Here is a 12632-nt window from a genome sequence, read left to right on the forward strand (position 1 = left end):
ATTAGCATTTCTCAAAGGTGTTTCTTACAGATACTTGGAGAAAAATGGACAGAATTGCTACACGGTCAAATACATTTTAGAAATGTTTCATTTCATATCCCCTTTTAAGACAGTTTTGATGGATATTAGCTAATTAAAGACTCTGAATGTGTGTGTGTGTGTGTGTGTGTGTGTGTGTGTGTTTCTGTGTGTGTGAGACACTTAGGAACAGACCTAGCCTGTTGCAGAACATTCTATATTTACATAATGTTGGCTTCTGCCCTGATTTAAATGAGGTATGTGTGTGTATGTGTGTGTTTGTGTGTGAATTTTTTATGGACAGCTAGAGATTTCAACAACATTTACTGAATGTTGTCTGTAAATGGACAGAATTTTGACATGGTCAAATACATTTTAGAAATGTTTCATTTCATATCCCCTGCTAAGACAGTCTTGATGGATATTAGCTAATTAAAGACTCTGAATGTGTGTGTGTGTGTGTGTGTGTGTGTGTTTCTGTGTGTGTGAGACACTTAGGAACAGACCTAGCCTTTTACAGAACATTCTAAACCTACATAATGTTGGCTTCTGCCCTGATTTAAATGAGGGGTGAGTGTGTGTGTGTGTGTGTGAATTTTTTATGGACAGCTAGAGATTTCAACAACATTTACTTCGCCTTAAATCATATTTGTATTTACCATTTAGTCTTGGGTCCTGTTTTCATTTTTGTTTTTTCCTTTCCAGAATTCATTTCTGGTTTGAACCCCTTGCTTAAAATCTGAACTTTTCCTTGCCCTGGTAACCTAGTGTTATTTGGATGAAGACAGCACATAATCATCATCGTGTGTGTGTGTGTGTGTGTGTGTGTGTGTACATGTGTAGATGTGGTTATAGAGATAAGTATTTGCTTTTATTCTTTTTTATTTTTCTACAGACAGAGTCTCACTCTATTGCCCAGGCTGAAGCTCAGGGGCATACGCATGGCTCAATCATGCGGTCTCGAATTCCTGAGCTCGAGCCATCCTCCTGCATCAGCCTCCTGAGTAGCTGGGACTACAGGTGCACACCATCATGCCCAGCTAATTAAGTTTTTTTTTTTTTTTTTTTTTTTTTTTAGAGATGGGGGTCTCACTATATGGCCCAGGCTGGTCTTGAACTCCTGAGATCAAGCAATCTTCTTGCCTTGGGTTCCCAAAGTGCTGGGATTACTGGTATGAGCCACTGCACCCAGCCTGCTTCTGTTCTTTCAATGTTATCATACCGCCTAAGTCCCCAAGAGTTTTATGCCATGACCAAACTGAGACTTGGATTCTCGAATTCATTACTATCTCCTCACTTCATCATTATTCTACTCCTGCAGCAGGGTTGGTTTCCAGAAATCAGAGAGGGCTTTGTTGTCAGAGTAACTTGCTACCTTAGTACTTTGTCAGTATTTCTCTCAGCCATTCAGCTGAAGTGGTCCCTAGACCTTTGTTCCTTCTTGAGCCACTGTATTATTCTCAGTTCTCTGCTCCCTCATCTCCTTTTGTTAAGAGAGACTGAACCAAGAGCTTAGTTTTAATTAGTGTGCTGAGCTTTCTTCCGACTTTATATGATCCCTTTGTGTATATTAAAATAAAAACTTCGTTGTAGAAGTTTTGCTTAGGAAGTTTGCATCCTATTTCTAGATCCCTTTAATTGCCCCCCTCTCCTCCTCAAACCCCTGTGAGAGTAGTGCTTGTTTTATCACGGAAGTGTTTAGATATTTTTTATGGTTATGGATGCTCATTTTAAGCCACTTACGAGATTCAGATAAAGACAATGCTCTCCAGTAGTTGTTTTCCAAATGTTTTCATACTATTGCTATATTTATTTTCAGAATCACAGCATTGGGATTTTTAATATCCCTATTTAAAGATGGAAAAACAGGCAGAAAGGTTAATAGTTTGCCAAAATGAAGGACACGTTCCCTTGTGAGGAGTGGAAATACCCTCATCCAGTCAGGCTAGTGAGCATGTGGTATAAAAGAACTTATCAAAGGACCAGAGACGAGAAAATGTGTAAGAACATGGAATGTGATGTCAAAGATAGCAGAACCTTAATTCTGGCTCTGTGTGACCTTGGGCAAGTTTGTTATACATTCAGAGCCCATTTTCTAGGCTGTAAGGTGAGGTAATAACACCTATTTCACAGAGTTCTCTAAAGTTTTCACATACACACAATGTATAAGCAAATATGTACGCAGCTAGAGCCTGATGTTAACATGCAGTGTTTTCAAAGATGTGAAATAGCCTATGCTTTTGTGTGGCGAATGTTTAATTTTACATTTAAGAGATAGGGAGGAGAATTAATAACAGATAAATCAGAAAAGGAAGAAGCTGTTCATTTTAGTGAACTTCCATTAAAATATGACGTCATTCAAGATTTTTAAAAAAAGAGTGCCTAATGCCTTTCAAAAGAAGCTGAGAGTTGTCAAAGTAGAGAGCAGTGAGAGAAAACTCAAATCTTTTACTGAGCTGGATGTGTTGAAACTAGAGTCTTGCCAATCTGTTGCCTAGCAACCATGGTATTTGCCCTTGCCACCCCACGGGGAGCCGCAGGGCAATTTAGCACAGGGTGGACCAATAAGGTTGCTTAATACACTTGCGGTAGGTCAAGCAAGTGTTTCTACAAAGCTCTACAAATGTCAATGAATTCATTTCAGTACCAGCATAATCTAGTTTCAGAAATCCAGCCAACGTTCCTGAAAGCGTGGTCCACTGACTGTATGCATCAGAGTCACCTGAGCAGAAACCACAGTGGGGCTGTGAGGGTGAAGACAGGGAGAAGTTTTCTTTCCAGAGAAACATAGCAATTTTATAGCAAAATACCCTATTGGCAGTTAGCATCGCAGTTAGGAGCCCAGGGGCGGGGCTGGTGGCATGTGTCCAGATGTTGGATCTGTCTATTCCTGGCTGTCTAATGCTGGCTGGGCAAGTTTCTTAATGTTTCTATGGCATAGTTTCCTTGTTATTAAAAGGTGATAATGATGATAATAACAAACATATGTTTGTAATTGCTACAAGTAAAGGGCTTAGAAGTGTATCTGGCACAAAGTAAGTAGTCAATAAAGGTTAGCTGCTATTAGCAATTGGGGTTAAGACTTTTTGCAGTGTAATTCTCTGGGACTACTTCTCAGTCTTAGCGCAGCTCTTTGGTGACCTCTTTCTTTTTATCTGCTGTCTCCAGGCCTGACTATTCATGTTCCATTATCATCATGGGATACTTGTAAGTAGGGTTGATCTTCTTCCCATCCTATAAAACACAGGTTTCACTTTATCTTTATCCTTAAAATCAAGGACTACTATGGGAGTTTTTGCAGGGTTTTCAGTACTAGTGACACAGAAAAATTAGCAGGGAATAAAATAGTTTTGTCCCAGGCTTCCTCCTTTATTTTTTTTCCTATTTTAGATCCATACAGTTGAGAAAAAATATGATCAGAAGATTCATTCGTGTTGCCCAAGAGAGTCGAATGTTCTATACTGAGCTTTGCAACATAAAAGTTTAGCAGGTATTTGGGATCTAGGGCGAAAGGCACTCTACTTGGTTTCTCCTTGGAGCAGTTCTTAGAGAAGTAAGATGCTGATACAAGAGAGAAAAGAAAGCTACAAGCAGTTGAAAAGGAATTAAGGTGGGAACAAAAGTGAAGGTGAGAAATTTCCCCCCAGGAGCAATAATAAAATACAGGCAAATTTTGTGGTCAACTTTTCCTCAGCTGAAGGTGACAGTCTCAGAGAACAGATAGATGAAAAGATCTATCTGGACATTTGAAGTTGTGAGGTAGAAGCTCTTGAAACACAAGCAACACTGAAGGCCTCTGGGAACCCTAGAATAGTCATTCGAAGTCTCTTGTGTTGTATGGATCCAGTTATCTGCTTTTCATGTCATCTTTCCCCTGGAAAAGTAGCTACACTTGAAACCTTGGTTGGATCTAGAGATTGGTGGTGGAGGTTCTGAATGGTCCCAGAATTTAGAGTTCGGGATAATTGGCCCTATCTTGAAAGCATGCCTGGCAATAAAATGAGGCAGTGTTAATACGTGGGAGCTGAAGGAGGCTGGCAGCCAAATCCAAGGCTCTGAAAGCCTTGGGTTCTAGAGACCCAGAGCCAGGAGCTGGAAACGCATGTTCATGTGAGAGCAATTGGAAACTGCTGAAAACTGGAAATACACAAATGCCATATACACAGACCCCCAAAGAGGGCAAAAGGACCATGAAATGAAAAGTCCCTAAAATGATAGAAACATTTATAAATCTGTAGTAGTTGGATTAAAAATGACTGAGAATGGACTGTGTTTGCTGAATGTAATTCACTTCTGTGACTGAAAGACAAGCCCAGCAGGTGGAATCCTAAAGCAAGACACGCATGAGGTTTTGAGTGCTCCACATGCCATTTTCATCAGCAAACTAAAACAATAATGAAAAAGAAAGAATCTGAAGTAGTCTTTTAGGTAATTATCTAATGACTTGAAGAATTATGTTGGATTTTTAACTTTTGCAGACACGTTTAGGCAACAGGCTCCAGTTGCTTCCAATTCTGGCAGCATTTAAAAATACTTTTTTTTTTTTTTTTTGAGATGGAGTTTTGCTCTTGTTGCCCAGGCTGGAGTGCAATGATGCGATCTCACATCACTGCAACTTCCGCCTCCTAGGTTCAAGGGATTCTCCTGCCTCAGCCTCCCAAGTAGCTGGGATTACAGGCATGTGCCACTATGCCCGGGTAATTTTGTGTTTTTAGTAGAGACGGGGTTTCACCATGTTGGTCAGGCTGGTCTTGAACTTCTGAGCTCAGGTGATCCACTCTCCTCGGCCTACCAAAGTGCTGGGATTACAGGTGTGAGCCACCGCACCCGGCCTATAACCTTTGCTTTTGAAACTTAGATTATTTTATTCATCTGGAATTTATTTTTGTATGTAATATGAGATACGGACACAACTTTATTTTCTTCCAAAATGGATAGTTGAGTAGTGTTTGTTGAATTGTCCACTCTTCCCCGGAGACTTTGAAGTGCCATCTTTACTATTTCTTAAATAATATTATGCCCTTAAATTTGTTCTAGATATTTTTTTGTTTCACTTGTTTATTTGTTCATTCCAGAACACAGAAAAAGATGTAGAGTGCCCCAATTTATTTTTTAAAGCTAGCATCTCTCTAATACCAAAGGAAAAAACTAGAGCCAAATTTCATTCATAATATCAACTCCAAAATTTGAAATAAAGTAAAAACAATTAGAAGGCAACACGGTATTAAGGTAATAATACAACTTGAAGTAGAAAGTTATACCAGAAATACAAGTAGGGATCCATAGGACAACAGCCCATTGATTTTATTACAGTGCTAACTAAAACAGAAAAGCTGTTGTATTAATAGGATACATATGCATGTGATAACAGGGCAGCCAGTCTTTATAAACACCCTAAAATTTCATAGAAAGGCACCTTTTAAAATACAATAAATGCCAGAAATGAACATAAAACACCGTCTTTCATAAAGAGTGAAAGATACTAAGGTCTCCCCCTAAATTCAAGAATAAGACATACTGCCTGGTATTAGCATTATTATTCAATATTGTTTTAGGGATATAAAATAATAGAATAAGATAAAAATCAAAGAAACAATATTCTTATTAGAAAAGAAGAAAATTTTAATTGTTTACTCCTATACACCTAAGAAATGAAATATGAACTATTAGGATAAGAGCTAGTTATTTATATTAGGACATCAATAGCTTTTTAAAAATATCAGTAATTAACAGTAAGAATTAATTCATTAAGTAATTAACAGTAAGAAAAAGAAATGGAGTTTTAAAATTCCACTCACATTTGTGACAAAATTATAAGGACCTTAGAATAAATTTTACAACAAAGTTAAAGATCTTTATGAAGAAAATGCAATGTATTTCTGAAGAACGCATAAGACCTGGTTAAAGTTCCCTGTTGGGAAGTCAGTGTCATAAAAATGTCAAATCCTGCCTAAGTTAACACATATTTATTGCAGGTTTCAATAAGTCTGATTGTCTGGTATAAAAATTATTTGCCAGGTTTTTTTTAAGAATAGTGACACCCTACCGTATGCTAAAACTTTCTCTAAGGCAACTCTAAACAAAATATTATTGTACTGATATCACACACTATTTTTATCAGTAAATGGGAAAACAGTATTCTCAGATATCCTGATGTTATCTGAGTCTGCATTTTTTCTTTTTTCTATCTCCTTAAAAGGTATTGTAATGCAATGTGAACTTTGGGAAATACATACAAAATAATGGAATTGGGGAAAAAAAGACCGATAAAACAATGATCTGAACAGTACAACAGAAAAATGTACAGTCATATTAATATTAATACGTACACTAATAAGGCTAGCTTATATAACATAAATGTGTTAAGAGCCGAGAAAAGATATTGCTATTGTATGCAGCGTTAATGAATTCCTCGTTGGGACACACCACTTTCTCAGGGTTCAAGACTGAACTTAGATTCCACTACTTCCAGTTTGACCTGTGCTGGGCTAAATTTTATCACCATATTTTCTATAAGGAAAGGATAAGCATCGTTTATTTATTCAGTAAACATCTGCTAAGTAGCTGCTCTGCACTGGCTCAATTCCTGCTCTAAAGCCGCCTGGAGTCTGGTTAGAAGAAAAATAAGCCGTTTTGTAGGCCTCTTACACACCAATAAAATGCAAGTCAATGCTATACCCAGAGATGTTCCATCAGTCCTTGATGTAGTTTGGCTATGCGTTCCCATCCAAATCTCATGTTGAAATGTAATCTCCAATGTTGAAGGTGTGGCCTGGTGGGAGGCGTTTGCATCATGGGGGTGGATCCCTCATGAAAGGCTTGTGCCATCCCCTTGGTGATACATGAGCCCTAGCTCTGAGTTCACATGAGATCTGGCCATTTGGCTGGGCACAGTGGCTCATGCCTTTAATCCCAGAACTTTGGGAGGCCGAGGCGGGCAGATCACTTGAGGTCAGGAGTTTGAAACCAGCCTAGCCAACACGGTGAAACCCCATCTCTACTAAAAATACAAAAGTTAGCCTGGCATGGCCAGGTGCGGTGGCTTATGCCTGTAATCCTAACACTTTGGGAGGCCAAGGTGGGCGGATCATGAGGTCAGGAGATAGAGACCATCCTGGTTAACATGGTGAAACCCCGTCTCTACTAAAAATACCAAAAAAAAAAAAAAAAAAATTAGCCGGGCGTGGTGGTGTATGCCTGTAGTCCCAGCTACTTGGGAGCCTGAGGTAGGAGAATGGCATGAACCTGGGAGGCAGAGCTTGCAGTGAGCTGAGATCGTGCCACTGCACTTCAGCCTGGGCGACAGAGCGAGACTCCGTCAAAAAAAAAAAAAAAAAAAAAAATTAGCCAGGCATGGTGGTGGGCTCCTGTAATCCCAGCTACTCAGGAGGGTGAGGCAGGAGAATCACCTGAACCCAGGAAGCGGAAGTTGCAGTGAGCTGAGGTCATGACACTGCGCTCCAGCCTGGGCGACAAACCAAGACTCTGTCTCAAAAAACTAACTAAATAAATAAATAAATAAAAATAAAAAAATAAAAGAAGTATGTGGCACCGCCCGCTCCAGGTTTTCACTCCATGACATGCCTGCTCCCCCTTTGCCTTCAACCATGAGAGTAAGCTTCCTGCGGCCTCCCTAGAAACCAAGCAGATGCCAGCACCATGCTTCCTGGACAGCCTGCAGAAATGTGAGCAAATTAAACCTCTTTTCTTTATAAATTACCCAGTATCAGGTATTTCTTTATAGCAATGCAATAATGGCCTAATATAGTCCCTTCAAGCTGTCTACAGGGTTTTACTGTTAACTGTTTCCATAGTTAGTCCTAAAAAGAGATACATCTTCAAATCAGAACTCCATCATCCAAAATTCCCATGTAGTACGGTTGCTCCTAAGGCTCAATCCACATAAATAAAATTAAATCAAATCTTTGTATTGGGAATACTTACATCTTTCTCGACTTGGGGGTTTTAAGTTAATTAAAAACAAACAAAAAGAAAATCTAAAACTTGAACAGTCACCAAATAATGTGAAATGATTAAGAGGAAGATGGAGAGTCATCTAACGAGTAATGAAGATTGAAAGACATCCACTAGGGCCAGGCGCGGTGGCTCATGCCTGTAATCCCAGCACTTCAGGAAGCTGAGGTGGGTGGATCACTTGATGTCAAGAGTTCGAGAGCAGCCTGGCCAACATGGCAAAACCCTGTCTCTACTGAAAATACAAAAATTAGCCAGGCATGATGGCGTGCGCCTGTAATCCCAGCTACTGCGGAGGCTGAAGCACAAGAATTGCTTGAACCCGGGAGGTGGAGGCTGCTCTGAGCAGAGGTGGTGCCACCACACTCCGAGCCTGGGTGACAGAGTGAGGACCTCCCCACCCCACACACACAAAAAAAGACATCCACTAGTTAGAATATTTGGAATTATCTATTGAAAATGAGAGGAAGATAATAATAGTAAATTGCATTGAGAATCCCCTGGGAAAAAGCAAAAGCCTTATAAATAAAACATTGGAAGCATCACATTTACCTCCTTCACCAGTAAATTTTCTGCCTTGTGCTCTGCATCTTCGGGTACTGTTGAGTACAACGTGCGGATATCCCAGGAAACCGTGGCTGCCTGAAACGAACAATGAAAAGAAATTGAGTCCTCCAGCTTAGAAGTGTTGAGCAGACCAGCACACTGAAAACACAAAAGGGAAGTCTTTTAGATCTTAGTATTTAAAGTTATTTAAAGTTAACAGAAGACAGAGATACTTCCGTAGTTCTTCCCAATTTAATCTCTAGGAGAGAAGATGCAGACATTTACTTGATTACCAGTACTAGTATTTTTACAACAGTGACTGTTTTATTAGTGCAGCTCATAGTTTTAAGCTGTTTCCGCCTTTGCAGAAAACAAAAATTTAGGCATCTGTATGTTTCCAATTTAGCTTATTTCTATTGGAATCTTTTTTTTTGAGACGGAGTCTTCCTCTGTCGCCCAGGCTGGAGTACAATGGCGTGATCTCAGCTCACTGCAACCTCCGCCTCCCGGGTTCAAGAGATTCTCTTGTTGCAGCCTCCCTAGTAGCTGGGATTACAGGTGCCCACCACCACCTCCAGCTAATTTTTGTGTGTTTTCATAGAGATGAAGTTTCACCATGTTGGCCAGGCTGGTCCTGAACTTCTGACCTCAGGTAATCCACCTGCCTTGGCCTCCCAAAGTGGAATCTTTTTTATTATTGCTGCTAAGGCTAAAATAAATTTGAAATGAAGAAGAAAACTTACAAAATCAGCATTATTTTAATAATATTGTAAATAATCTCCAATATCAAAGGATAAACACAGTCCCTTTTAGAAGCTAACTGTGCGTGTGTGCGTGTGCCTGTGCATGTGCACATACAGTCGTAGTTAGGGGTGGGAAGGAAGAAAGAGTGTTTAGTGAATCTGAACCTTGAAAAAAAGAGGTTGTGTTTTTGGTGTCTTTATTTTTGCTGAAATAAGCCAACTATTTTTCAACTTCCATGCTAAATAAACAATATTCTTTTAAATGAATACATATTAATTATTATATAAAGTACTTCTTAAAACAAAACATCTAAAACAGAATTTCATAGATTATTGCCTCTTATATGTCTTCAGCCCATGAAGCACAGAAGAATGAAATGCCCTAAAACGGCAAGTTTCCACGTCTGGCCATCTGCTTCCTTTAGTCTGTGCACCTCAGTAGTTACAGGGATGCTCAGGTGATGAGTCTGTGACATCCATGGTACCAACAGCTGAGATTTCATATATTGCACATCCCCCAAATCACAGCTATTCATTTAAACTGCTCTGGATTAGCTGTTGGAACAGATAAGAATCTCCAAACCCATCCTCAGTATTGGAGAAGATGGGTAGGGAGGAGTCAAGGGAGTTTTGGCTTCCGAGTTCACAGCCCTTGCTGGCAGCTCTGCCACCAAGGGCGGTGTCCTTCCCATCATTCCTTCTCTTCCAATCCTGGACTCTTACTTTCTCCAAATCTCTCCTTTCTTCACTCCTGATGTAAGCTCGGTAAGTGCACATTTTATTTTGTTCACTTATAACCTCAGTGCTAGTTGGATACCTAAATGATTCTTTGTTGAATTTATTGACTGGGTGTATATGTGTGTTCCATAAGAGGATGAGAGAGTGTGGGAGCATATATGTGTGTGGTGTGTGTGTGTGAGCATGTGCAATTGGGTGGGTGTGTCGGTGCAATGAGTGTGTGGAGTGTGTGTGTGTGCATGAGACTGTGCTGCATTTGAGTGCGTGTGTTTGTGCGGTGTGTGTGTTATGTGAGCATGTGTGGTGAGTGTGTGGTGCAGTGTGTGTGTGGTGTATGTGCATGTGTAGTGTGAGAGTGTGTTGTGTGTGTGTGTGGTATGTATGTGTATGTGGTATGAGTGTGTGTGGTGTGTGTGTATGTGTGGTATGTGTACTTGTGTATGTGGTGTGTATATGGTGTATGTGTGTGGTTTGAGTCTGAGCATGTGCAATTGGGTGTAGTGTGTGTGTGCAATATGTGTGGAGTGTGTTAGTGTGTATACATGAGTGTGTTGTATTTGAGTGCATGTGTATGTGTGATGTGAGTGTGGTGTGTGTGTGGTGTGAGTGTATGTGTGGTGTGAGTGTGGGTGTGTGTGTTGTGTGTGTGTGGTGTGTGTATGTTTGTGTGGTGTGAATGTGTGTATGGTGTGTGTGTGGTGAGTGTATGTGTGGTGGGGATATGTGGTGTGGATGTGTATGGTGTAAGTGTGTGTGTATGTGTGGCGTGTGTGTGGTGAGTGTGTGTATGTGTGGTGTGTATATGCATGGTGTGTGCATGGTGAGTGTATGTGTGGTCCATGTGGTGTATGTGTGCTGTGTGTGGTGTGTGTGTGTGGGGAGTGTGTGTATGTGTGGTGAGTGTATGTGTATGTGTGGCATGTATATGTGTGGTGTGTGTGGTGTGTTTGTATGTTGCGTGTATGTGTGGTATGAGTGTGTGTGGTGTGTGTGTGGTGTGAATGTGGTATGTGTGGTATGTGAATGTGTGTGGAGTGTGTCTGCATGTGTATGTGTGTACACGTGTGAATGGGTGTGATGTGTCAGTGTGAGTGTGTTGGTGTGAATGTTTGTGGTGTGTGCAGTATGTGAAGGCGTGTGGAGTGTGTCTGCATGCGTGCGTGTATACACATGTGAATGGGTGTGATGTGTCAGTGTGTATGTGTGGTCTGAATGTGTGTGGTGTGTGGTATGTGAATGTGTGTAGAGTGTCTGCATATGTGTGTCTGTACCCATGTGAATGGGTGTGATGTGTTAGTGTGTGGTGTGTGTGTGGTGTGTCTGTATGTGTGATGTGAATGTGTGTGGTGTGTGGTATGAATGTGTGTAGAGTGTCTGCATATGTGTGTCTGTACACATGTGAATGGGTGTGATGTGTTAGTGTGTGGTGTGTGTGTGGTGTGTCTGTATGTGTGATGTGAATGTGTGTGGTGTGTGTGGTATGTGAGTGTGTGGAGTGTGTCTGCATGCATATGTATGTACACATGAATTGGTGTGATGTGTCAGTGTGTGTGTGGTATGAGTGTGTGTGGCGTGTATGTGTGGTGTGAATGTGTGTGGTGTGTGGTATGTGAATCTGTAGTGTGTCTGCATGTGTGTGTCTGTACACATAAGAATGGGTGTGATGTGTCTGTGTGTGGTGGTATGTGTGGTGTGTGTGTATTTGTGGTGTGAAAGTGTGTGATATGTGAATGTGTGGAGTGGGTCTGCATGTGTATGTGTGTACACGTGTGAATGGGTGTGATGTGTCAGTATGAGTGTGTATGTGTGGTGTGAATGTGTGTGGTGAGTGTTGTGTGTGTGTAGAGTGTGTTGTAGAGTATGGTGTGTGTATGTGTGGTGTGTGTGCGGTATGAGTGTGTGTGGTGTGTATATGTGGTGTGAATGTGTGTGGTGTGTGGTATGTGAATCTGTGTAGAGTGTGTCTGCATGTGTATGTGTGTACACATGTGAATGGGGTGATGTGTCAGTGTGTGTGGTGTGTGTGTGTATGTGTGGTGGCAATGTGTGTGGTGAGTGTTGTGGTGTGTGGAGTGTGCATGTGTCTGTACACGTGTGAACGGGTGTGATGTGTTGGTGTGAGTTTCTGCGCATGTGCACATGCGTGTCGGGAAGCACGGGGTTTGTATCCAATGAAAAAGGAAGAACGTCATGTAGATTTAACAAGATCAGAAGATGAAAAATAATGAGAAAACTAGGATCTAGATACATCGCTGGTGAAAACGAATGCTTGCCCTAAAGCACAGCTGCGGACTGAGCTCCCTAGGCCACTGAACTTGCTCCAGGATTTGACTGCAGCTGTATGAACAGAGCTCAGAAGAGCTGTGGCTACCAGTTCAAACCAGGCATAGGTGCAGGGAACAAGCATAGTGCCACAGATGGAGCAGGGAGCGGTTGCTTTGCATGAAAAGTAAGATAGAGTCAATGTGGATCTTATTATTTACATTTACATTTTACTTTGTTGTTGTTGCTGCTGTTGAGACAGGGTCTCATTCTGTTGGCCAGGTTGCAGTGCAGTGGTACAATCACAGCTCACTGCAGCCTCGACATCCGGGGTTCAAGTGATCACCCTCC

General features: G+C 41.0%; 1 protein-coding gene across 9 annotated transcripts in view; it reads right to left on the minus strand.

Moving 5' to 3' along the window:
• DOCK10 (dedicator of cytokinesis 10) overlaps nucleotides 1-12632 on the minus strand; it is a 275677-nt gene that overhangs the window by 140951 nt on the left and 122094 nt on the right. For all 9 annotated transcript variants that reach the window (XM_073020109.1, XM_073020107.1, XM_073020108.1 and 6 more), the window contains exon 3: nucleotides 8545-8634. In XM_073020109.1, the coding sequence (XP_072876210.1) occupies nucleotides 8545-8634 (90 nt within the window). The remainder of the gene's footprint in view (nucleotides 1-8544; nucleotides 8635-12632) is intronic.

The sequence above is a fragment of the Chlorocebus sabaeus genome, chromosome 10 (assembly GCF_047675955.1).
Source record: "Chlorocebus sabaeus isolate Y175 chromosome 10, mChlSab1.0.hap1, whole genome shotgun sequence".
Classification (NCBI taxonomy): Eukaryota; Metazoa; Chordata; class Mammalia; order Primates; family Cercopithecidae; genus Chlorocebus; species Chlorocebus sabaeus.